At 38.4% G+C, this 27,192-nt stretch overlaps 1 protein-coding gene across 2 annotated transcripts in view; it reads left to right on the forward strand.

The window, feature by feature from the left end:
* scaper (S-phase cyclin A-associated protein in the ER) overlaps positions 1-27,192 on the forward strand; it is a 641,491-nt gene that overhangs the window by 232,088 nt on the left and 382,211 nt on the right. For both annotated transcript variants that reach the window (XM_039773420.1, XM_039773421.1), the window contains exons 16-18: positions 4,988-5,130; positions 7,773-7,854; positions 8,106-8,258. In XM_039773420.1, coding sequence (XP_039629354.1) covers positions 4,988-5,130; positions 7,773-7,854; positions 8,106-8,258 — 378 coding nt within the window. The remainder of the gene's footprint in view (positions 1-4,987; positions 5,131-7,772; positions 7,855-8,105; positions 8,259-27,192) is intronic.

A 27,192-nucleotide genomic window follows, 5' to 3' on the forward strand; every position in this document is an offset into this window, starting at 1 on the left:
CAAAAAAGGATATTAAAAGCTTTTCTTTGTACTGTATATGTGGATTTTCTTAAAACAGTTTTTCATGAAGCCTGATTTCTTTAAAATTGCCGCAAAATGATTTTCTTGTAAGTAATATGAGTAAAATACAGCCATATTTTTATAGGAATCTTGTAGAAATTACTCATTGTTTGCTTAATAAATGATGAAAGCATGTCATTAACTCCCATAAATACTGAAAAGCTGTTATTATCATTATCCATTTGCAGAATTATTATCTACTAAAAGAAGTTTATTTTTTTCAAGTTTCTATTTACAAACAATAGAGTGATTCAACTTGATTTTATCAGCATACGAAAGTGAATTAATGTTTAGGAATAGCAATTCTTAATTGACTCAACTTTTACATAATTAATACTCTTTGCTAAAGACAATCCTCTAAGTAACATATTTAAAATAGTCATTTTTGGGTAGAGTCTTCCTTTAATAAGATAAGGAATTATCCTTATACATAATTTAAACAAGATCCATTGTTTTAATGCATAGTTATACACATTAAAAAATGTTTATCCTAGGAAAATATATGTACATGCATAAATTATATCTTTGTAATTCTACTACTTCCCACTGTGTTCCCAGTCTCAATAAATATTATAATTATTAGGAACCACATTTATTTTTAAAATTATTAGTGACCACATGGCTGACTAATTTTTTAAAAGCTGAAATTTCTCATTTTTGTCAACCTTTAAAACATGACAAACAGCTCTATACTCAATTTGAGTTTTATTTTATTGTACTTGTATTTTACTTAGCTATTTGTCTGCATTGTCACCTACAAACCCACTTCACAATTGGAAATAAATGATTATTATGGTGACATGATTCTTTGTGCTAACCTGAAACTAAGTACGCCAAAAACAAAGTATCAAAAATGGTGATGTATTTCATAAACTAAACATGCAAGGAAAGTTGCAGATAATAATAGGAGATCGTGAAGTATCAAATAGACAAAAAGACAAGATATAGCTATCACACTTTACCTGGGAAATCAGTTTTGTCTTACTCACTTGTTCACGATCCAATATTCACTCATCAGCTTCTATATTAAAATCCCTGACAGGTAAAGTGAATAACATTGATTATCTTGTTACAATGGCACCTCTCATGGGGTCGGGTATATTAGGCAGCAAGTGAACCATTAGTTTTTGAAAGTGATGTGTTGGAAGCAAGAAAAATGGACAACCACAAGGATCTGGGTGACTGACAAGGGCTAGATTTTAATGGCTAGACGACTGGATCCAAAATGGTATTTCTTGTTAGGTGTTCCTGGTTTGCAATGCTTAGTACCAACCAAAAGCAGGTCAAGGAAGGACAACCTGTGAACTGATGATAGGGTCAAGGGTGCCCAAGGCTCTCATTGATGTGTGTAGGAAGCAAAGGCTAGCCAATTTGGTGTGATCTACAGATGAGCAACTGTAGCACATACTGCTGACCAATGTTATGCTGGCTGTGAGGGAAAGGTGTTAAACACACCGTGCATCACATCTGGGTGTGTATGGAGCTGCAGGGCAATTAGGGTGCCCATGCTGACCCCTGTCTTCTACTAAAAGCACCTATTGTAGACACATGAGCATCAGAAAATGGACCATGTTGTGATGGAAGAAGGCAACCCGGTCTGATAAATAACATTTTCTTTTATATTATGTGGATAGCTGGCTGTGTGTTCATAATTTATTGGGGAAAAGAGAGGGCAGCAGGATGCACTAAGGGAACAAAACAAGCTGGCAGAGGCCGTGTGATGCTCTGGGTGATGTTCTGCTACAAAACATTGAATCCTGGCATTCATGTGGATATTACTTTGAAACGTAACACCAACCTGAGAGTTGTTGCACACCATGTACATCCCTTCATGGCAAAGGTATTTTCTGATGGCCTGTTTCAGTAAGATAATGTGCCCTGTTACACAGCCATACATGTTCATCAATGGTATAAAGAGCATGACAAATATATCAGAATGTTAAATTGGCCTCCACTTTCCCCAGATCTGTGGTTTGTCCTGGAAAAACAAGTCTGATCAATATGGGCCCAACCTTACAGCTTACAGGGCTTATAGAATCTGCTGCTAACGTCTTGGTCCCAGATACTGCTGAATACCTACATAAATCTTTTGCAGTCCATGCCTCGAAAGGGTTATAGCTGTTTAGCAGCATGCGTTGGACCTACACAATATTAGACAGGTAGTTTTAATGTTGTAGCTGATTGCTTTATGGGACCTTAAATGTAAACAAAGACAATGTCCCATACAATTCCAAACACTATTTCTCTGATCACATTACATCCTTAACAAGCTAAGTTATAACCAACTTACTAAACTCAGAAGGACCCTGAAGATATATCCTGGGCAATCCCTGGAAATGTTTCAGAAATTTTTGAAGCAGTCTCTCACATTACCCATCAGCCTTGCACTCCAATACATAATGATAAGGCCAGGCTAGCTTTATTTTACAAATACTGCCTGCCTGCCTGCCTCATGGATCTTTTACTTCTGGCACACATCCCCATCAAATAATTACTTATCAACCATCCTCACATCATCATCCTAATATATTAGAGTTTTACTGGGTAGGTAAACAAATACGTCCAACACCTCGGTATCAACTTGGATATTTCATATGTTAGTTGTGATCTCTAAAGGCTGCTGTTTGACCAAACTCAAAATATTGGCTATTAGGGAAAAATATGTTAAAAGAAAAATGTATTCCTTTATGTGAGAGTGTTACTCAGTTGGTAATTATGTCCGGTACCTCAAGGCAGTGTGGTGCAGTGGTGAAGGCTTTGGACTTCAAACCCTGAGGTTGTGGGTCCAAGTCCCACTACTAATGCTGTGTAACCACGAGCAAGACATTTGACCTGCCTGTGTTCCTTTTGGAAAACCAAAAGAAATGTAACCAGTTGTATCATAAATGTTGTAAGTCGCCTTGGATAAATGCATCAGCCAAATAAGTAAATGTACCTCCGTGCCAATCAGATACTATATGTGTTCTACATGCTACTGTAGCTTGCTACTGCTTTGTGTGCATAATTCAGGTTGCATCTTACATCAGGCCTCAACATTTGTATTCATGTAGAGCGAAATCTGTATGAGCTAATTCATTATATATGTGTACTGTATGTCAAAAGTGAGCTTCAGTGCAGAAAAAATAATCTGCATTAAATCCATTCTGCTCCTGTTTCCAATGAGCACATTAATAATTACACCACAGCAATAAATTCTGGAAGAAGCAATACTTTTCTACAATAATTCCTTCACTGCTTTGGGTTTAATCTTCTGCCCTGGGTAATTCTTTGGAATTAGCTGATATTTCTGCAGTATGTGACTCTAGAATCAGCATTATGTGTGCTAGGGGCTTCACCAGTGAGTTTATGAAAAATTATGAAGTGTATCAGTTCAGGCGAGTCTCTTATTGTCCTTCCAGCGCACTGTCCTTCCTATCCTTGGCATCTCTCAGGCTGCCTTGAGATCTTCCACAGTGTTTAAAAGTTCTTAATCTTAAATTTTGTTAATTTTTGCTATTAACTAGAAAATATGAATTAATTGGAAACAAATACTTCAATGAGCTGGTCAGGCAGTTTTATAATATAATTGTTTATGGATTTTATTTTATTCAGCTATTGATTTAAAAGCGCTATGAATCAGCATGTGAACAGAGATCCTATTGAAAAAGGAGAGAACCTAAATAAGTGTGTTAGGTGTAACAAGATGAGCACTCCCTGTAATCTCTCCACACATGCAATAATGACCAGAACAAATATGTTAAAAATGGTATGCTTCTTGCATACAAATAAACATTCATGGGAAACCCAACAAAGCAGTAAATCTATTTTCCTACTGGGTTTCTCCAACAGATCTTTCTTCCTGTGTGTCTAGTTGGATGAGTTCTTAACTTGCTTACCCCCAGTGTTCCTTATTGGTCCAGACCTTATGTCCTCCTGTTGGTTATTTCATACCAGCCCTGTTATTTAGACTTATCATTCCTTTACTATACTTTGTTTTTAAAAACACTTTTAGACTACTTAAGTTACTTTTTGAGTATTAGGTTTCTGGCTGAAGTTGCTCCTGATGTCTGCAGAATTCTTAACACTAGATAGCTTTTATAGTGCTGCATATTCCAGGTACCATCTGAGCTGCCACCTGTATTAAATGTGACATGGTTTCCTTCGTTGTATCCAGCTACTGGCCTGGAGACGTTTTACTGATATCTTCTAGTTTTGTGTGGCTCTTCTCACTGTTTAAGACGGTCAAACACTTTTAAGAATTTGCTAGTTTAGTTGCTATCTAGTGTGTTAAAGACATGATATTTTTCAGAAGTCCTCTTTCTTTTTATTTTTTTGCCCTTGAACACACTCTGTTTCTCAATTTTTTTTATCTTGTCATTGGAAGTTTTACTTGAGAGTATCATTTCTAACTTGGTTTTTGCCCACTGCCATCTGTCTTTTCAAACTGGCATAAGGAGATGCACACTGACTTCTTAGAAGGTTCTCTGCTCATTTTGATGGAGATTTTAATGATACTGCCTCTTTCCTTTGCCGCCATAGTGGCACCTTTAGCTCTAGCAGTCCCTTGCCAACTGAGCAACATTTTACTTATGCTTATATACACACTACATAAGAAAAGGCATTAACATTTAAAATAAAGTAGCAGTCAAACTTGCAGCAGCTATTACTGTTTCCTTGATCTTGTAATTTGTCTACTCGAAGTGTGATGCATCTGATTGTGCTTTGCACCATTCTTCTGCCTCCAGGAGTAACAGCTGCTTATCTTATGTTTTCGTTTTCCAGAGCCAAATTTTTACTTTTATGTGCATATTATTATGGCTTCTCTGCTCATTTTTATTACTTTTTTCACAGAGGTAAATTAGTACTTATATATAGTCTGTAGACAAATCATGTAGATGTATCAATTTGTTGTTGTATTGTCTAAAAATTTTGATGTTTGTCCTGGCAGGAACGCAAAAGAGCGCTTGAAGCTGAGCGACAGGCCCGTGTGGAGGAGTTATTGATGAAGAGGAAAGAGCAGGAAGCTCGTATTGAACAACAGAGACAGGAGAAAGAGCGGGCGCGGGAGGATGCCGCACGAGAAAGAGCCAGGTCTGTGGCCTTGACAGGCAGCCAGAAAGCTCCCTATTAGAGATAAGTTAGAATGGTTATTTTTTTAAATCTGATTTCTCCGTTATGTTGTATGAGCCAAAAAAAAAGAAAGAATAACAGATGGCTCTATCCTCATTATGACTCAACACATCAACAATCTTGTGCATCCCCTATTAAAAATATGTTCAGACAGGCTTATCCAGTATAATACTACTAATCTGAACAGCAAAACTTGTTAAAAAAATGTGCTAACACAAAATTAGAGTTAAATAATATGGCTTGCTTTTACACATTTTAATGATATGGTTTGAAAATGCAGTATTCGTTTTTTTTATATTTTAGTAGGCATGTCAGTTTTCCAAGTCACTTATAAAATAAGTAATTTTACATCAAGTTAAGACACCACTGAAAATATCCTTTAATGTCCATTTGTATATTCTAAGTCACAAAGCTGTGCTTGAAATGGAGGTTTTAATTACTCCACTCCTCAAAGGGTTGGAGATGTCATAAATGCTAGATAAGGGATGACAGACCTCATTCACGAAGATCTGCAACTGTCTGCAGGGTTTATTCTAGTCCTTAACTTTCCAAACGTCTGTTTCATGTATTCAGTTTTTTTCTAGTCTCAGACTTTCCAAGGAACTATTTTATACATTTTACCAAACTTTAACTGACCTTTTTATCCCAATTTGTACATGATGATGTCTGCTTAAGTTTTAATCCTGTTTAATTTTTTTTAAAAGTGCTTTTTCTTCCATGTGTGTTACAGGAGGTGCTGTATTTAGTATTTTGTGTCTTTTAAATAAGATAACTTTCTTATTTTGGCTACAGTTGTTCTCAAAAAGTAAAATTGAGACCCCTACAGAGCATATGATGCCATACAAGCTACCGCTTCTCAGTGATAAAAAATGTGTAAAATTGTATATACAAACAGTGTGCTTTGTAAGGAACTATCTTACCGTGCCTTCAGTAGTTTTTTTTGTGCTAATCCTGATTAATAAATCAGAGTTTAAAATATTTAGTACCTTTCACAATAGACTACATATGAAAATCCTCTACTTTATCTAGTACATGCTACCCAACATTTTTTTTACATTTATCACACTGACCCTTGAATTAACTTGCTCTGTTAAAAATAGAAAAACACTGTTTGGAATTAAACTACTCCCCCAGTGAATTCATTGCTGGCACTTTTTATCCACTAGATCATGCTGCTAGCAGTTTGAAAGTATTGTACATTTACGTAGACTTTAGTGCAAAAACCACTAGAAGATAACCTTCAGTATACAGACTTACAACATGGATAAGTGATTTAGTATCTCATTGAAACACAGAAATAAAAGCCAGAAGGTGCTGCTTCTCTGGCGATATTAAGACACTTATACCCAGCTTATTATAGAATACTCTAAATGTGCACCTAAGAAATAAAGGTGCTGCAGTTATACACAACATAAACATTTTTTGTAGATGACCTTATTATGTTTCTTGCATAATGCATCATAATGTGCTATATACTCTACAATATACTCTATCTTCAAAACTATTTTTTTTTTAATTTCTATGAAAACAAGCAACAATTTAGCCTTGCTGATATGTAAGAGTCCTCTAATCAAGCTATACTTTTCATTTTATTTTACCTAATTAGCACTGTCCTGTACATTCTGTATAAATTACAGCATTATAATCCATGAATAAACTGAATTAAATGATCATGGTACATGAAAAGTCAATCAATGGATTACATGTACAAGTAAAAGAAGATTTTTTTCTACATCCAAGTAATGGAAAGCAATTTAGATCTTTTGTGTTAAAGTATGGTTTATGTAAACCTTTGTTATCCTCACAAATACTTGCTAGAAAGTTGTATTATCTAGGCAATGTACCTGTTGGCCAGGATGGTTCATTCATCTTTTCATTCATTTTCTAAAACCTCTTATCCAAAGCAAGCATCATTCTCAAGGTAGGAACAATCATTGGACAGGATGTTTTCTCTTTGTTAGAGAAGTTTTCTCTTTCTTATGCCATTGATACTTTAGGATGTAAAATGACGTGACATTTTCAAGTAATCCAGTTCACGTTAACCAGAGGCCAGCGCTTATCCCGTAAGCATAGAGTGCAATACATTTCCAGTCATGCGTGGGGCAGCAGTCAGTCACAGTGCTCACTCTTCTTCACATCCGACATGACACTCACACAGGGCCAATAAAGAAATCATTGGTTAACCTAGCTAAGGCATTTTGGGATGTATAAGAAAAAACGGAGCACTATATGACTAAGTGCATTTTCACTGTGCAGCAGGTTTAAATTCTCTCCCATTTTAGTTGGTGGATAATTAAAATATTAGTAAAACTTGATGTTGATACTTTATCATCATTTTAAGTTTTTTAAACCTGTGCACAATTCAAAAGTGGATTAAGAAAACCTTCTACTACTATACAGCAAATTCTGGTAATAAATACTGATAAAAATTTAAATTGCAGAATTTTCTCAGATTTCTCCTTGGGGAATCCACCTGCACAGCACTGAAAAATTAAAATTACTGTATATTAAAATACTTGAAATGATAAAATAGGAAAAATAAGTATAATTCATTTTAGAAGAACATGTAGTAAAGCTTAATCAGAAGTGTGTTTTGATTTTAGAGATCGAGAGGAAAGACTGGCAGCCCTTAGTGCAGCTCAGCAAGAGGCCATGGAAGAGCTGCAAAAGAAAATACAACTAAAGGTAAAAATTCAATCTGTTTTTAGTTGTTTTCAGGAATAAAATAACTTGGGAAGCAAAAGCTATATTTTGATAATTTCTGTCTTAACGTCAGATATAAATTACCTTTCGATTATTTTAAAGTAATGTTTTTAAAAATAAGAATTTGTTTATTTTTGGTCTTGTAGCCTAAATCAGTTCAGAATCTGCTGTCTTTGTGTAAAGGCCTTTTAAATCTCAACTGTAAATGTTGCCCATTTTGTCTTTCCTGTAAGCATGATGAAAGTAGTAGACGCCACATGGAGCAGATTGAGCAAAGAAAAGAAAAGGCAGCAGAACTGAGCAGTGGGAGACATGCAAACACGGACTATGCACCCAAGCTGACACCATACGAACGTAAAAAGCAGTGTTCACTGTGTACTGTCTTGGTAAGACATTTGCACATTATTTATTTGGCAATTTATTTTTGGCACATTACTTATTTGTATTAAATAAGGTTTAGATTGTGATTTGTTTCTCAAACAGCTTTTACAATCAGTACATTTTATTATTTTCTAGGCCGGGGTGTTCAACTGAGATCCTGGAGAGGTGCCTTGGCCGCAGGTTTTCATTTAAGCCACTTTCTTAATCAGTAATCAGTTACTGCTACTAATTTCAGATAATGTTTATGCCTGTTTATGATTGACTCTTAATTTATTTCTTTCCTTAACTGAAAGAAAACAAAGAGGTATAAAGCAAGTCAACAGATGACCAACTGCCTCAGTGGTCTCAAACAGTGCTTAATGGCCACCATTTTCACTCCAGCCAATTTCCTATTTAGCTAATAATGAAGCACACTTTTTAATTCTATGGCTTTTTAATACTGTGATTCCACCACACCAGTCATTACCAAAACCAATTTTCTTATTTATGAGATAACGTTCCAAATGTGTTTTTAGGTCAGAGCAGATCTTCCACATTCATTAGTAATTGGTTAATATTGGAGAAAGTGGTTGAAATGAAAACCTACAGCCAAAAATGCACTAAAATAAATAAAATGTGTTATTATAATTATTAGTGTAGCCCTCCAGGAACTGAGTTTGACATCCCTGCTGTAGGATAGCATTTATGCTGGGTGCTTAAGGAGGTTATTGAGTACATATATAAACACTTAATGCTTTTTTTTTTTCTTCTTCAAAAATCTTTGCAAGTATGGGAAATTCCCAAAGACTGCAAATGTTTCTAAATTATATAAAAAGGTGGTTGAAGTAATCCAAATAAATATATGTAGTAGGAATAAGAGTTTAAGTAATAGTTCGAGTCATAGCAGTAGAAATGATAGTATTGTCACGTGTGCCAGAGGCTGGTAAGCATAACACGCTTATCTTTTGGTTCCATTATGCTCTTGGTTGCACTTCTCTGCACAGCTTCTAGCACTATTTTGTCTGATATGTAGGGTGATGGACAGCCGGGGCCCTTTCCCAGTGGGAATGCCGTCATAAAGGAAGGGCCAGGGGGCCAGATGTGTACAGGGCACTGCCTCCCCCGAAGTGCTAGATGGCAGTCCACCTAGGTTGCAGCACCACCTTGGATTCCCACATGGCTCCATGGGAGTTGGAGTTTGGCACAATTCTGTAGGGGCTGGCAGGGGGAACTGCAAAGCCCTATATTGTGTATATATATATATATATATGTGTGTGTGTGTGTGTGTGTGTGTGTGTATGTATGTGTGTGTGTGTATATATATATATATATATATATATATAGTGACAGATAGAGGGTGCTATCGCTCCCTTGAACCCTCAGACAATACATTAAACACCAGGTAAATGTCCAAAGTTTGGATTTATTATAATAATCCTGTACACAAAGCACCTTACACTCCACTATATTCATAAATTAAACAATCAATAAACCAATCAATCCTCCTACTCCCAGACGCGTTGCCACGCTTCCTCCCGACTCAGCTCACCCGTCTGGGTTTCCCACAGTCCTTTATACTGTTTAACACGGAGGTGCTTCCGGGTTATATAAAAAGTCCTTTTTTCTTCATCCCAGAAGTACGTCGGTCCTTCCGTCCCCATGACTGTGACGTACTACAGGACTGTAGTGAACCCCAATGTCTCTGGGCCTCCCAGCAGCGTCTCTTGGTGGCCCCCATGTTATCCAGCAGGGTTGCACTGGAAGACTACAATTCCCATGAGTCCCTGCTGGAATTTTGTGGCTCCTCCATGATGCAGAGATGGCTCCACCTGGCGGCCTGGGGGTATTGGCTGGGATGACTGGCCGGCCATATCTCACTATATATATATATATATATATATATATATATATATATATACATACATACATACATACATACATACATACATACATACATACAGTCGTGTGAAAAACTATTTGCCCCCTTCCTGATTTCTTATTCTTTTGCATGTTTGTCACACAAAATGTTTCTGATCATCAAACACATTTAACCATTAGTCAAATATAACACAAGTAAACACAAAATGCAGTTTTTAAATGATGGTGAAAAAAAATCCAAACCTACATGGCCCTGTGTGAAAAAGTAATTGCCCCCTTGTTAAAAATAACCTAACTGTGGTGTATCACACCCGAGTTCAGTTTCCGTAGCCACCCCCAGGCCTGATTACTGCCACACCTGTTTCAATCAAGAAATCACTTAAATAGGAGCTGCCTGACACAGAGAAGTAGACCAAAAGCACCTCAAAAGCTAGACATCATCCCAAGATCCAAAGAATTCAGGAACAAATGAGAACAGAAGTAATTGAGATGTATCAGTCTGGTAAAGGTTATAAAGCCATTTCTAAAGCTTTGGGACTCCAGCGAACCACAGTGAGAGCCATTATCCACAAATGGCAAAAACATGGAACAGTGGTGAACCTTCCCAGGAGTGGCCGGCCGACCAAAATTACCCAAGAGCGAGAGGCGACTCATCCGAGAGGTCACAAAGACCCCAGGACAACGTCTAAAAACTGCAGGCCTCACTTGCCTCAATTAAGGTCAGTGTTCACGACTCCACCATAAGAAAGAGACTGGGCAAAACGGCCTGCATGGCAGATTTCAAGGCGCAAACCACTGTTAAGCAAAAGAACATTAGGGCTCGTCTCAATTTTGCTAAGAAACATCTCAATGATTGCCAAGACTTTTGGGAAAATACCTTGTGGACTGATGAGACAAAAGTTGAACTTTTTGGAAGGCAAATGTCCCTTTACATCTAGCGTAAAAGGAACACAGCATTTCAGAAAAAGAACATCACACCAACAGTAAAATATGGTGGTGGTAGTGTGATGGTCTTGGGTTGTTTTGCTGCTTCAGGACCTGGAAGGCTTGCTGTGATAGACGGAACCATGAATTCTACTGTCTACCAAAAAATCCTGAAGGAGAATGTCCGGCCATCTGTTTGTCAACTCAAGCTGAAGCGATCTTGGGTGCTGCAACAGGACAATGACCCAAAACACACCAGCAAATCCACCTCTGAATGGATGAAGAAAAACAAAATGAAGACTTTGGAGTGGCCTAGTCAAAGTCCTGACCTGAATCCAATTGAGATGCTATGGCATGACCTTAAAAAGGCGGTTCATGCTAGAAAACCTTCAAATAAAGCCGAATTACAACAATTCTGCAAAGATGAGTGGGCCAAAATTCCTCCAGAGCGCTGTAAAAGACTCATTGCATGTTATCACAAACGCTTGATTGCAGTTATTGCTGCTAAGGGTGGCCCAACCAGTTATTAGGTTCAGGGGGCAATTACTTTTTCACACAGGGCCATGTAGGTTTGGATTTTTTTCTCCCTAAATAATAAAAACCATCATTTAAAAACTCCATTTTGTGTTTACTTGTGTTATATTTGACTAATGGTTAAATGTGTTTGATGATCAGAAACATTTTGTGTGACAAACATGCAAAAGAATAAGAAATCAGGAAGGGGGCAAATAGTTTTTCACACCAGTGTAGCTCCATGGGTGAGGGCCCATCTACTACCTGGGTTGCCTGACTGCTGTTAATAAGAGAAGAGGGATAGCCATTTATGCATGAACTAATAGCCGGAGTTAGTGCTAAGCTTATTTTCCTCCGTAAGTGTTAACAATAGAGATATTTGTAACATTATATATTTTTCATGTTTTTTTTTTTTTTCTTTCCCCATTTCCTCCATTTTCCACAATGTAAGTGTGACTAAAATTTATAGAGACTTTTTTTGTATGATACATGGAACTTTTGATATTTTTAAATTCATCTTTAGTGTTTTTGCAATATAAGGCAAATATGCAATGTGGTATGCTATGCAACAGATGTGTTAACTTGTGCTTTTTCAGTTCTACATTGTTTTTTCAAAATTATAAATATTATTGTGACTTGCAGAAACCAGCTGGAAAATAGTAGCCTAAGAAAATACATAAAACACTGAATTCAATCATTCACTGGCATGTCTGAAATTGGATGAGTTTAGCAATCATCTGTCTTCTTTATTTAGCTCCATGAAAAAAAGTGTAAAAAGCAGGGTCTTTAAATGAAACATGCTATTTTATGAGTCCGTTTCATACATTGTGTCTTTGACTGTAACCTTTGAAAGGTTAGAAAAAAAGTGTCCTTAGCCATCTGTGACAGTTGCAATCAAGAGGAGGTCAGTAGCAAGCACTTCATATAATGACATGAACTATGGGCATCTTTTTTTTCAGTAGAAAGGGCACATTTCAGATTTAAATTCAGTGCATTTTAGTCTCCCTTGACATCTGAGCTTTGTAGTAAACTTAAAAAAGGAAGAAATATTATTAATCAAGCAAGATTTGATGTGAACTGCCATTCTATATAACTGCGGGGATAGAAGTGAAGATTAATCTATTTTGGCTGCAGACAAATCTAGGATAGTTAACTCATCAAATTAGAGCTGTCAGTTTGTCATATTAACCAGGCTTGGGGTTTTCCATTTTGTGGTTAAAATAATATTGGCTTCCTGGAATCCTAATAAAACAAATCCTGCTTCATTAAAAAAGGAAAGAGGAGAGCCATCTTTTAAGAGTAGTAAGTGAATTTAATCAAGGAATTTGTAATTCACGTCAGCTTTAATTGGAAACATGAGAAAGAGTGCCAGAAGGGAGGTACAGGAAGGTGTTCCCAAAACCTACGAATTATATTGTACCTTGCCTCTTCTGAAAATAGAAATTTGCACAGGGGAACTCTATATTGCAAACTTTTTTTTAAAATTTTTTTTTTTTAATAGGATAAAGTATAATATATAAAGTACCTGAATCCATAAAAGTTTGTTCTTTTAGAAGACATCACGGATGTTTCTTTAACCTCAAATAGCTTTTCATCCTAATAGGTTGCTAGTAATAATCTTTCGTGTCACTTTTTGTATTTTCTATGAAATAAAATTGAATTGTGTATTTTAATATTCTTCTTCTTCTTTCGGCTGCTCATGTTAAGGGTTGCCACAGCGGATCATCTTCTTCCATACCTTTTTTGTCCTCTTCATCTTGTTCTGTTACACCCATCACCTGCATGTCCTCTTTCACCACATCCATAAACCTTCTTTTAGGCCTTCCTCTTTTCCTCTTGCCTGGCAGCTCTATCCTTAGCATCCTTCTCCCAATATACTCAGCATCTCTCCTCTGCACACTTCCAAACCAACACAAACTCGCCTGACTTTGTCTCCCAACTGTCCAACTTGAGCTGACCCTCTAATGTACTCATTTGTAATCCTATCCATCCTCGTCACACCGAGTGCAAATCTTAGTATCTTTGACTCTGCTACCTCCAGCTCTGTCTCCTGCTTTCTAGTCAGTGCTACCGTCTCAAACGCATATAACATATCTGGTCTCACTACCGTCCTGTAGACCTTTCTTTTCACTCTTACTGATATCTGTCTGTCACAAGTTACTCCTGACACTCTTCTCCACCCATTCCACCCTGCCTGCACTCTCTTTTTCACCTCTCTTCCACAATTCCCATTACTCTGTACTGTTGATCCCAAGTATTTAAACTACTCCACCTTAGCCAAATCTACTCCTTGCATCCTCACCATTCCACTAACCTCCCTCTCTTTTACACACATGTATTCTGTCTTGTTCCTACTGACCTTCATTCCTCTCCTGTCTAGAGCATATATCCACCTCTCCAAAGTCTCCTCAACCTGCTCCCTACTATCGCTACAGATCACAATGGATTCTATTGGATTCTGATTGTTTTGTCAGAGACATTCACACCAGTGGCCTGCTGGAGGTCATTTGGTAGGACTTTGTCAGTGCTCATCCTGTTCCTCCTTGTCCAAAGGAGCTGATAGTGGTGCTTCTGATGTGTTAAGGACCTTCTACGGCCCTGTCCAGCTTTCCTACAGTAACTAACTGCCTGTCTCCTGCAATCTCCTCCATGCCCTTGAGACTGTGCTGGGAAACACAGCAAACGTTCCTTCAATGGCACGTATTGATGTGCCATCATGGAGAAGCTGGACTCCCTGTGCAACCTCTGTAGGGTCCAGGTATTGCCTCATGCTACCAGTAGTGACATTGACCGTTGCCAAATGCAAAACTGGTGAAAAAACATTTAGAATAGATGAGGAGGGAATATAAATATATAAAATATATATAAAACACATATGCTTTAACAGTATGTAGTATAAAAAGTGTTGGCAGAATAATGTTTGACTGTTTGGCGATGTACCTAATAAAGAGTCTTTTGAGTGTATCTGTAGATGTCAGACTACACTAAGGTATTTAATTCATTACTGCCTAAAGTGGCACTGGGGAGACAGTGGAAGAGTTGTGGCCTTTCCAAGGGCAAGAATGGGATGGAATTAACAATCTTACACCACTTCAGCCGGCAACAATTGGTAAGAGCTCTGATTTGAAGGGTATGCTCCTTCGTTGTATCCTTGATGATAACAGACAGTAAAGTGAGAAAGCTACCCCATTTGATACAAAGGGAAAAAGATGTATATAGTAAGACTCACAACAACCACAGGGTTTTCCTTTTATTCAGTTGACAGTTTACATACATATGTTCATCTTTCTTAGCTGCATTTTGGACTTAGTCGGCTATTATTTCAAGAGGGTTTGGCCACTAGGTGGTGCTCTCTATTGACAAGCAAAATTTGAAGAAAATAATAATAGTAATTTTTTACAATAATTTGCTTTGATTAGAGTTATTTTTCTTTAATGGCGTAGTTATTTTTTTTATGCTGCACACCCGAATTTATAGTTGCTGTAAATGTGCAGGTTCAGATTTGCACTGGAGGAACAGGGACATTTTGTCAGTCCATATGAATTGTTAAAAGCCCATTTAAAGCCAGAGCTTCTAGAGAGTCAGCTGTGGTCAGATGGCTACTGATGAAGGATGGCTGTCATGGAGAGCAGGTGTTAATATTAGGATGAAAACGCTTCATTTATCAAAGTATACGTTTGTAGAAGAGTGGAAAGTGTGATTCATATTGGCCCAGGCAAAATGCAAAAAGACAACTTCATTTTTTTGTTCCTTGCTGTATAGTAAAATGTTGTACCTTAATGTATTTGATATTCTGCCAGCTGATCCAGGATTCATGTTAAAAATATGCTGGCTACATGATTTTTTTTTTTTACTGTGTATATGAATCTGTTTCAGAAATATTACTATGCTGGTTGAAAGCAAATGAATCACATTGTTTCTTTTAGTCTTAATTGCTTCCCACACAAATACAGGAACTTAGCCGTTGTTGAAGATGAAACCAATATGCTCATTATGTTTTATAAGAATCAACCAAAAAAATTATTATTGCTTAGCAGCTAGGTGTTCAATCCCAATTTTGATGCATATTTGGTTAGTTTATGTAATTGGAATTTTAAAACATTCTGTTTTTTGATAAGTGAAACTCACTTAAGATGTTCATGTCTAGGAGGTTTTGGAGGAGTGGCCAAGAAACAAATATGTAATCTGAGTGAAATTTATATTTGCATCCTTGAGGAAGTAAAACATCCATTCAAGCTTTGCAGTTTAATGTATTCTACCATCAGTTAAATTCAAGTCTAAAGACACTGCATTTTACCTATACCCAGGGTAGACCAAAGGAAATAAGAGACCAAAGAAGGAAGGTATGCTGTTAGGACAAAACTGATGCCTGCAATGTTTTTGAAAAATATGTATTGGATTGTCTATTATCATTTGCACATTTCTATAGGATTAAGGTCAGGACTTTGACTCGGCCTTTCCATTTCCTTTGATTTAACCATTACTTGGTAGAATGACTTTTACATTTAGAGTCTTTGTCTTGCTGCATCACACAGTGTCTCTTGAGTTTGAGTACATGGAAGGATACCCTCACAATTTTCTGTAGAACTGGCAATTCAGAATTCATAGTTCATCAATGATGGCAAGTCGTCATGTTCAGAGGCAGCAAAGTTAGCCCAAACCATGATGATACCACCACCATGTTTCAAAGAAGGGATAAGGTTCTTATGCTTGAATGCAGTGCTCAGTTTTCGTCAAGCACAATGATTCATATTTAAGCCAAGCAGTTCTATTTTGGACTCATCCAGCCATAGTCAACAGAACATTCTTCCAATAACTTTCTGGCTTATCTATGTGGTCTTTAGCAAACTTTAGATAAGCAGCAGTACTCTTCTTGGGGAGTAATGGCATTTACCTTGCCATGCAAGGCATTGTTGTTCGGTGTTCCCCTAATGATGGACTCATTAACAATGACATTGGTCAGTGTAAGAGATCTTAAGGCCTTACACCAGCATTCTTTGTGTCCTCCTAAGGTATTACACACCTGCTCCTGAAGTGAACTTTCTCGATCACTGTGGAGAGAAACAGTCTTTTTGTACACAGTATTCCTGATGGTGGACTGGTACAGTCGAAACTCTTGAGAAAATGTGTTGTAACCTTTTTCAGCCTGTTGAGCAACCTATTTCCTCAAGGTCCTTGGAAATCCCCTCTGATCAAAGCATGACACACTTCCATAAATGTGTCTAGTGAAGCTCAGACTTTGGTAATGAAGACCCAGATTTTTGCTTTTTCAATGGTTAGGGCCTCCCACATTTGATTGTCATCACATTGATTGAAACACCTGATTCTAAATTTACAGATGGTAAATTTTTAGATGGTAACCAGAAAGTTCTCTGTGATTGGTTTGATGATTATCCAGATATCTTTAGTTGGTCATGTCAAACCTTTTAGGTTAGTATTTTTATCATTAAATGTGCTTTAAGTTCTCTGTCTTTTCTCTCTTTTTGGTCCCCTTAGTGCCATTTGAAGCCTGTATGGACCCTTGTCATGGATGGGGAGGGAAACGTGTGTCCCTTTTAAAAAAAAAAAAAAAAAAAAAGTGCGTCAATTACATAAAATATCTGTTATTTAACTGGCTCTTTCTTCACCTAGTATTATGATTTTCAAGATCCATCCATCCATCCATCCATCCTCTTCCGCTTATCCAAGGTTGGGCCGCGGGGGCAGCAGCTTGAGCAGAGAGGCCCAGACTTCCCTCTGCTCGGCCACTTCTTCTAGCTCTTCCGGGAGAATCCCAAGGTGTTCCCAGGCCAGCCGGGAGACATAGTCCCTCCAGCGTGTCCTGGGTCTTCCCCGGGGCCTTCTCCCGGTTGGACGTGCCCGGAACACCTCACCAGGGAGGCGTCCAGGAGGCATCCTGATCAGATGCCTGAACCACCTCATCTGACTCCTCTCGATGTGGAGGAGCAGCGGCTCAACTCCGAGCCCCTCCCGGATGACTGAGCTTCTCACCTTATCTTTAAGGGAAAGCTCAGACACCCTGAGGAAACTCATTTCAACCGCTTGCATTCGCAATCTCATTCTTTCGGTCACTACCCATAGCTCATGACCATAGGTAAGGGTAGGAATGTAGATTGACTGGTAAATTGAGAGCCTTGCCTTACAGCTCAGCTCCTTTTTCACCACGACAGACCGATGCAGACCCGCATCACTGCGGACGCTGCACTGATCTGCCTGTCGATCTCACGCTCCATTCTCCCCTCACTCATGAACAAAACCCCGAGATACTTGAACTCCTCCACTTGGGGTAGGATCTCTCCCCCAACCCTGAGAGGGCACTCCATCCTTTTCCGGCTGAGGACTATGGTCTCGGATTTGGAGGTGCTGATTCTCATCTCAGCCTTTTCACACTCAGCTGCGAACTGATTCAGAGAGAGCTGAAGATCACGGCCTGATGAAGCAAACAGGACAACATCATCTGCAAAAAGCAGTGACCCAGTCCTGAGTCCACCAAACCGGACCCCCTCAACACCTTGGCTGCGCCTAGAAATTCTGTCCATAAAAGTTATGAACAGAATTGGTGACAAAGGGCAGCCCTGGCAGAAACGGGTTCGACCAAGCTCTAATACTGGTTGTACAGGCACCTCTCACCGGTGACAACTCCAGAGTGCGTTGAGGTGAGCCCGACTATATCTAGCTGGAACCTGTTGACCTTGCACACTAGCCCAGGCTCCTTCCCCTTCAGAGAGGTTACATTCCACGTCCCAAGAGCCAGCTTCTGTAGCCGAGGATCGGACCGTCAAGGTCCCTGCCTTCGGCCACCACCCAACTCACACTGCACCCAACCTCCTTGGCCCCTCCCATAGGTGGTGAGCCTATGAGAAGGGGAACCCACGTTGCCTCTTCAGGCTGTGCCCGGCCGAGCCCCATGGGTGCAGGCCCAGCCACCCGGCGTTCGCCATTGAGCCCCACCTCCAGGCCTGGCTCTAGAGGGGGGCCCCGGTGACCCGCGTCTGGGCGAGGGAAATGCCGTCCACATTTTTTCTTCGTCATAGGAGGTCTATTGAATCGCTCTTTGTCTCATCCCTCACCTAGGACCAGTTTGCCTTGGGTGACCCTACCAGGGGCATAAAGCCCCAGACAACAGAGCTCCTAGGATCATTGGGACATGCAAACCCCTCCTCCACGATAAAGTATTTAATTTTGGTGTCAAAAATGATGTATTTCTGAAATTTTGTATTTTTATATATGCATATAAAATAAATATGTGCATATGAAACGATTCGATTCATTGTTTAAACTTTAAAGTTTGGATTCAATGACAAATTACATCCCCCCTCTTTTTACAATAAGTTATACATTAAGCTTGTGGTATGTGCAGTTTCTTGACGTGCTTGTAACTAAGTGCTGTTTAATGAAATACTGTAGCTTTCTGCATTCAGCTTATAGGTAGGTATATCTTGACTTAGAGTAACATGTTCCTTATCTCTTTGTATATTGATGGATATCCATCCATCCATCCATTTTCTAACCCGCTGAATCCGAATACAGGGTCACGGGGGTCTGCTGGAGCCAAACCCAGCCAACACAGGGCACAAGGCAGGAACCAATCCAGGGCAGGGTGCCAACCCACCGCAGGACAAACACACCCACACACCAAGCACACACTAGGGCCAATTTAGAATCGCCAATCCACCTAACCTGCATGTCTTTGGACTGTGGGAGGAAACCGGAGAGCCCGGAGGAAACCCACACAGACACGGGGAGAACATGCAAACTCCACGCAGGGAGGACCCGGGAAGCGAACCTGGGTCTCCTAACTGCGAGGCAGCAGCGCTACCACTGCGCCACCGTGCCGCCCATATTGATGGATATCTGTTTTTTAAATTAAAAAAATATTTTGAGTTATGTAATAGTATAAACAGCGAGGAGAGTATTAGGATGAAATTATTTTATTTTTATTTCTAATTTCTACAAATTGTTGAAGAAAGAAGTTGGACAGATAAAATTTGCTTAGTAAGGTACATGGTGAAAGAGGTTATGTGTAAAGTATGAATACCTTGTTTTTGAGACCATCTCTACAATTTTGTGTATGGTTTTGATCTACTTTTTACAAGGAAGACATAACAGATGTAGAGAAAACACATAAGAAAGCCACTGTTTCTGTACTGTGGTGTGAAATGTGAGGAAAGACTGAAGAAGCAGAATATTTGCAGTTTAGGTAAACATAGATTATGAGGTGACATTAAGAAGCAAGATAGGTGCCAGCTGTCTCTTTAAAATCCATTTATTATAAAGAACATTGAGGTACAGATGGGAGCTGGTTTAGAGTAAATATTTCATAATGGCTACAATAAGAATTGTAAAGTTTTACTTCATATAGAATTATATCTTTTGTAGTACATACTAAACATAGTTTTCTCTGTTATTTTTTGTCAGTTTATTTTAAAATAGCTATGCAGTGATCACAGCAGGCATGATGAAATGATCAATGAGCATAAATCTGTATACTTTTAATTTTGGACAAATTCTACATTACATCGAACAAGCAAGATTTCTGTTTACATTAGTTTTTATTTAACAGACAGCATTAAATTAAAGAATGCTCTCAATATTTTAATTTAAATTTTTTTAATGTTGCCTGTAATTCCATTGTTAGTCAGTAATTCTCCAACCCAGTATATCCTAACTCTGGGTCTGCTGGAGCCAATCCCAGCCAGCACAGGCAGGAACAAATCCCCGTACACACACACCAAGCACACACTAGGGACAATTTAGGACCGCCAATGCACCTAACCTATATGTCCTTGGATTGTGGGAGGAAACCGGAGTACCCAGAGGAAACCCACGCAAACACGGGGAGAACATGCAAACTCAGGGAGGACCCGGGAAGCGAACCCAGGTCTGCTTACTGCGAGGCAGCAGCACTACCACTGCGCCACCGTGTTGCCCTTGAATCCATTGTCTATTTTTAAAGTATACACTTCAATATTTAATTGAAAACCACATTTTTATATAGCTAAATGTTGCTTTGTAGTAAATAAGTAAAAGTAATTGTGTTATTAGCCTGTGTTTACTTTTGTGTGCTTATTGAAAATGTGTGGCTGTGTTTATTTGTTGGTATTCCGTGTACCTTAACATAAAAAATGGAATGTGAAGGTGAAACAATGCAATACTAAGAGAAATCATAAAAACCCTAAAAGCTGCATTAGGAAATGTACAGGACATTGACAACATGACAAATATTACATTTCATGACTCTATCATAGGAGTAAGGCATGAAAAGTATCACTTTCATTTTAATACAAGTTAAGCTTGCAAATGTACATATGAATGACACACAAGACTCACGAAAAAAAATTTTTAAGGACAGTCTTAACCAAACTTGAGTTTCTTGATCACTATGCTAATAGTTAAATGTTAGATTGCTTGTGAGACAAATGTAACTTTTATTTCTTAGTCAAACTCCATATTATAATAATTTTATGTTCATTGTTTCTCTTTTTCAAAACAACTTTCCCTATAGCTGTTCTGTTTTTTTTTTCTTTTCTAACACTTTGAAACAACTCTGAAATTTTTAGTAAACAAAATACTATCAGAAAACTCTGCTCAGCAGTACACAACTAATAATTTGCAGTTTCTAACAAAACATTTATTCGTAAATTGTTAGCTTGTAGCAATTTTAATAAAATTAACAGGATTCTGCTTCTTAAATACATTGCCTAAAGAACATTTTGGGAGAGATCTTCTAACAAACTCTCTGCTCTTGGATCTAAAGTTTTATTAATAACAGATTTTGAAATACTTGTCCGACCTCCGTACATTTTTTTTTCAGGTCCTGATCCCGTTTTTCGTTCTTTTAAACATGAGATTCCTGGCTTTCTGCTACCTTTGTTTGTTTATTTATTTATTTACAGTTTTTAATCATCCATTGCAGCAAACAAAAGTGAAATTTCTTTAGCATTAAAAGCAAGTAAAAATAACTGCCTTATTTTGGCTTTTCTTTTGTTATTATAAAAGCTTTAAAGTAAAAATTATGAAGAGCTTCGTCAATTTTACCAATGCTAGTTATAGTTCCCTCAACCAATAGGCATTGTCACACACGGTCTGTCTTTTCATTGCCTGCTGTCTTCAAACACAATGCCAATAATGGTGTAATTAAATAATTAAATTAAGGTCAAAGTATCAAGTCTGGTTCAGCACAGGGGAGCTTATAGGCACTGACAGCCTACCTAGGTCCATTAGGCTATTGCAGGCACTTTAGTTTAAATATAATTCACATCTGATAGCTGGTTTTTGCCTGGAGCATTTCCTTTGTCCTTAGTATCTTATTTTTAAAGGCCCATCAGAACCATTTCTGACGTAGCTACTTCTGTCAGAAATCTTCTGGATCTTTGCGCATCCAATCAGCTGTTGCTAGAAAAAGAATAAAATTGACTAATGACAGCATTTACAATGCGAAGTGTGCCCTGTACCGCTTTCTCTTTGATTGCAGCAGTCCTCAAGCCACATCCCAACAATGTTCTGCTGTAGAAGATAATGTGAGGCCATCTCCGGCATCTAGAACTTTGCTAAATTTAGATTATGTGACAAGACAGTGATCCTTAGTATACCAACAAATATATCATTGAATTCTTGAAAAAATCAAGTCAAAGTCCAGATGTAAGTTCTTTGAAATGCAGAATGGCATTTACAGAATGATATTTAACACTTGTGTAAAACATGCAGTAATCAGAAATGTTGCCTAAAAAGCATTTTGTTTATTTAAGTTGTATATTTTTATTTTTAAATATTTAATTTAATTTTAACTATCCCTCCATCCATTATCCAACCCGCTATATCCTAACTACAGGGTCATGGGGGTCTTTTAACTAAAATATAAATATTTACCATTTAAATTTTAATACAGACCTTTTCCCCAAATTTCACAAATAACCCTTTCACGAGCACTCATGCATGATTCACAACGTCCATGTCCTTCTAACTCCAACAAATTCTGCTACATGCTAATGTTCATATTTAAAAAAATATATCCTAACATTATAAGATCAAAAAATTTATCAAATAGAGCCAGCCTTAAACTAACTGAACTGCACTAGAGTTGCTGTTTTAGAAAAAAATGAAAAGTCCTACAGGAGAAGGGGCAGACAGCAAAGGATATGTAATTATGTAACCTAACAAATGTTCACTGCTGTATGATCTGCCAACAAGAACAATGTAGATTAAGGTCAAGTTTTAGTTACTCATCACATCACCTCTTTGCCTGTATATCACCCCTCTCGCTTGCAGACATCAGGCATTAATTTCTCACATTTTTTTGAACACCTAAAATTAAAAGACCTGAAAATAGAAAAAGACACCTAGTTACTCTGCTGATGATGCCCTAACCCACCATTGATTCCAGGAAAGATGTGCACTCTTTGCAGCCATAGAGTAATCCACTTGAAAACAATGTTGATTTATGTGGCTTTTTCTCTCATTCAGGAAATTGAACTTTTCAAGTCTATAAAGTTAGCTTATTGAGTATGTTGTATGCTGCTTGAGGGAAAATGAAACCAGTTCTTCCATCTTAGAAATTTGGTGTTCCTTCCAAATCATAGTAATGCTTTCCCTATGTTTTTGACACCACTTTGATATCTCCGGCCACTGGAGTGTCAGGGGTATAGATAGTGCTCTTCTAAATAAACGTTGAGCAAATCTTAGGTTTAAATGTGCTCCATAATATAACCCCAATTCCAATGAAGTTGGGACGTTGTGTAAAACATAAATAAAAACATAATACAATGGTTTGCAAATCCTTTTCAACCTACAGTGGTGTGAAAAACTATTTGCCCCCTTCCTGATTTCTTATTCTTTTGCATGTTTGTCACACAAAATGTTTCTGATCATCAAACACATTTAACCATTAGTCAAATATAACACAAGTAAACACAAAATGCAGTTTTTAAATGATGGTTTTTATTATTTAGGGAGAAAAAAATCCAAACCTACATGGCCCTGTGTGAAAAGTAATTGCCCCCTTGTTAAAAAATAACCTAACTGTGGTGTATCACACCTGAGTTCAATTTCTGTAGCCACCCCCAGGCCTGATTACTGCCACACCTGTTTCAATCAAGAAATCACTTAAATAGGAGCTGCCTGACACAGAGAAGTAGACCAAAAGCACCTCAAAAGCTAGACATCATGCCAAGATCCAAAGAAATTCAGGAACAAATGAGAACAGAAGTAATTGAGATCTATCAGTCTGGTAAAGGTTACAAAGCCATTTCAAAAGCTTTGGGACTCCAGCGAACCACAGTGAGAGCCATTATCCACAAATGGCAAAAACATGGAACAGTAGTGAACCTTCCCAGGAATGGCGGCCGACCAAAATTACCCCAAGAGCAGAGACGACTCATCCGAGAGGTCACAAAAGACCCCAGGACAACGTCTAAAGAACTGCAGGCCTCACTTGCCTCAATTAAGGTCAGTGTTCACGACTCCACCATAAGAAAGAGACTGGGCAAAAACGACCTGCATGGCAGATTTCCAAGACGCAAAACCACTGTTAAGCAAAAAGAACATTAGGGTTCGTCTCAATTTTGCTAAGAAACATGTCAATGATTGCCAAGACTTTTGGCAAAATACCTTGTGGACTGATGAGACAAAAGTTGAACTTTTTGGAAGGCAAATGTCCCGTTACATCTGGCGTAAAAGGAACACAGCATTTCAGAAAAAGAACATCATACCAACAGTAAAATATGGTGGTGGTAGTGTGATGGTCTGGGGTTGTTTTGCTGCTTCAGGACCTGGAAGGCTTGCTGCGATAGATGGAACCATGAATTCTACTGTCTACCAAAAAATCCTGAAGGAGAATGTCCGGCCATCTGTTCGTCAACTCAAGCTGAAGCGATCTTGGGTGCTGCAACAGGACAATGACCCAAAACACACCAGCAAATCCACCTCTGAATGGCTGAAGAAAAACAAAATGAAGACTTTGGAGTGGCCTAGTCAAAGTCCTGACCTGAATCCAATTGAGATGCTATGGCTTGACCTTAAAAGGCGGTTCATGCTAGAAAACCCTCAAATAAAGCTGAATTACAACAATTCTGCAAAGATGAGTGGGCCAAAATTCCTCCAGAGTGCTGTAAAAGACTCATTGCAAGTTATCACAAATGCTTGATTGCAGTTATTGCTGCTAAGGGTGGCTAAACCAGTTATTAGGTTCAGGGGGCAATTACTTTTTCACACAGGGCCATGTAAGTTTGGATTTTTTTTCTCCCTAAATAATAAAAACCATCATTTAAAAACTGCATTTTGTATTTACTTGTGTTATATTTGACTAATGGTTAAATGTGTTTGATGATCAGAAACATTTTGTGTGACAAACATGCAAAAGAATAAGAAATCAGGAAGGGGGCAAATAGTTTTTCACACCACTGTATATTTAATTGAATATACTACAAAGACAAGATATTGAATGTTCAAACTTATAAACTTTATTGTTGTTTTGCAAATCACTCATTTTGAATTTGATGCCTGCAACACGTTCCAAAAAAGCTGGGACCAGGGGCATGTTTACCACTGTGTTATATCACTTTTCCTTTTAACAACACTCAATTAACCTTTGGGAACTGAAGACACTAATTGTTGAAGCTGTGTAGGTGGAATTCTTTCCCATTCTTGTTTGATGTACAACTTCAGTTGCTCAGCAGTCCAGGGTCTCCATTGTCGTATTTTGCGCTTCATAATGCGCCACACATTTTCAATGGGAGACAGGTCTGGACTGCAGGCAGGCCAGTCTAGTACCCGCACTCTTTTACTACGAAGCCACTCTGTTGTAACACATGACCTCAGACTGGGGCGACGGTTCATCTTTCAGCAGGACAACGACCCTAAGCACACAGCCAAGATATCAAAGGAGTGGCTTCAGGACAATGTGAATGTCCTTGAGTGGCCCAGCCAGATCCCAGACTGGAATCTGATTGAACATCTCTGGAGAGATCTTAAAATGGCTGTGCACCGACGCTTCTCATCCAACCTGATGGAGGTTGAGAGGTGCTGCAAAGAGGAAAGGATGAAACTGGCCAAGGATAGGTGTGCCAAACTTGTGGCATCATATTCAAAAAGACTTGAGACTGTAATTGCTGCCATAGGTGCATCGACAAAGTATTGAGCAAAGGCTGTGAATACTAAGGTACATGTGATTTCTCAGTTTTTTTATTTTTAATAAATTTGCAAAAACCTCAAATAAACATTTTTCACGTTGTCATTATGGGGTGTTTTGTGTAGAATTCTGAGGAAAAAAATGAATTTAATCCATTTTGGAATAAGGCTGTAACATAACAAAATGTGGAAAAAGTGATGCGCTGTGAATACTGTATATGCACTGTGTGTATGTATATATATGTATATATATGTGTATATATATATATATATATATATATATATATATTATAATATATATATATATATATATTATAATATATATATATATATATATATTATATATATATATATATATATATATATATATATATATATATATATATATATATATATATATATATATATATATATACATATATACACTGCTCACAAAAATTAAAGGAACACTTTAAAGAAACACATTAGATACATCAGATCTCAATATGAAGTTGGATATCTATACAAATAACGACAGGGCAATGTCTTAGGAACAAAAGGATGCCAAGTCTTTTAATGGAAATAAAAGTTTTCTGCCTACAGAGGGCTCAATTGTGTAGACACCCTAAAATCAGAGTGAAATGAAGATGTGGCAGGCTAGTCCATTTTTCAAAAACTTAATTTCTGCTACTCAAAATGCTTTTCAGTATCTTGTGTGGCCCCACGAGCTTGTATGCATGCTTGACAACGTCGGGGCATGCTCCTAATGAGACGACGGATGGTGTCTTGTGGCATTTCCTCCCAGATCTGTATGAGGGCATCCCTGAGCTGTTGTACAGTCTGAGGAGCAACCTGGCGCCTAATGGACCGAAACATAATGTCCCACAGATGTTCTATTGGGTTTAAGTCAGGGGATCGTGAAGGCCATTCAATTGTTTCAATTCCTTCATCCTCCAGGTACTGCCTGCATACTCTTGCCACATGAGGCGGGCATTGTCGTGCATTAGGAGGAAACCAGGACCTACTGCACCAGCGTAGGGTCTGACAATGGGTCCAAGGATTTCATCCTGATACCTAATGGCAGTCAAGATGCGTTGTCTAGCCTGTAGAGGTCTGTGAGTCGCTCCATGGATATGCCTCCAAGATCATCACTGACCCACCACCAAACCAGTCATGCTAAGCGATGTTACAGGCAGCATAATATTCTCCACGGCTTCTCCTGACCCTTTCCGTCTTTCACATATACTCAGGGTGAACCTGCTCTCATCTGTGAAAAGCACAGGACGCCAGTGGTGGACCTGCCAATTCTGGTATTCTATGGCAAATGCCAATTGAGCTCCCGGTGCTGTGCAGTGAGCACAGGGCAGTAGACATTTGGGCCCTCAGGCAACCCTCATGAAGTCTGTTTCTGATTGTTTGGTCAGAGACATTCACACCAGTGGCCTGCTGGAGGTCATTTTGTAGGGCTCTGGCAGTGCTCATCCTGTTCCTCCTTGCCCAAAGGAGCAGATACTGGTCCTGCTGATGGGTTATGGACCTTCT

This window comes from Polypterus senegalus, chromosome 12, assembly GCF_016835505.1.
Source record: "Polypterus senegalus isolate Bchr_013 chromosome 12, ASM1683550v1, whole genome shotgun sequence".
In the NCBI taxonomy this organism is placed as follows: Eukaryota; Metazoa; Chordata; class Cladistia; order Polypteriformes; family Polypteridae; genus Polypterus; species Polypterus senegalus.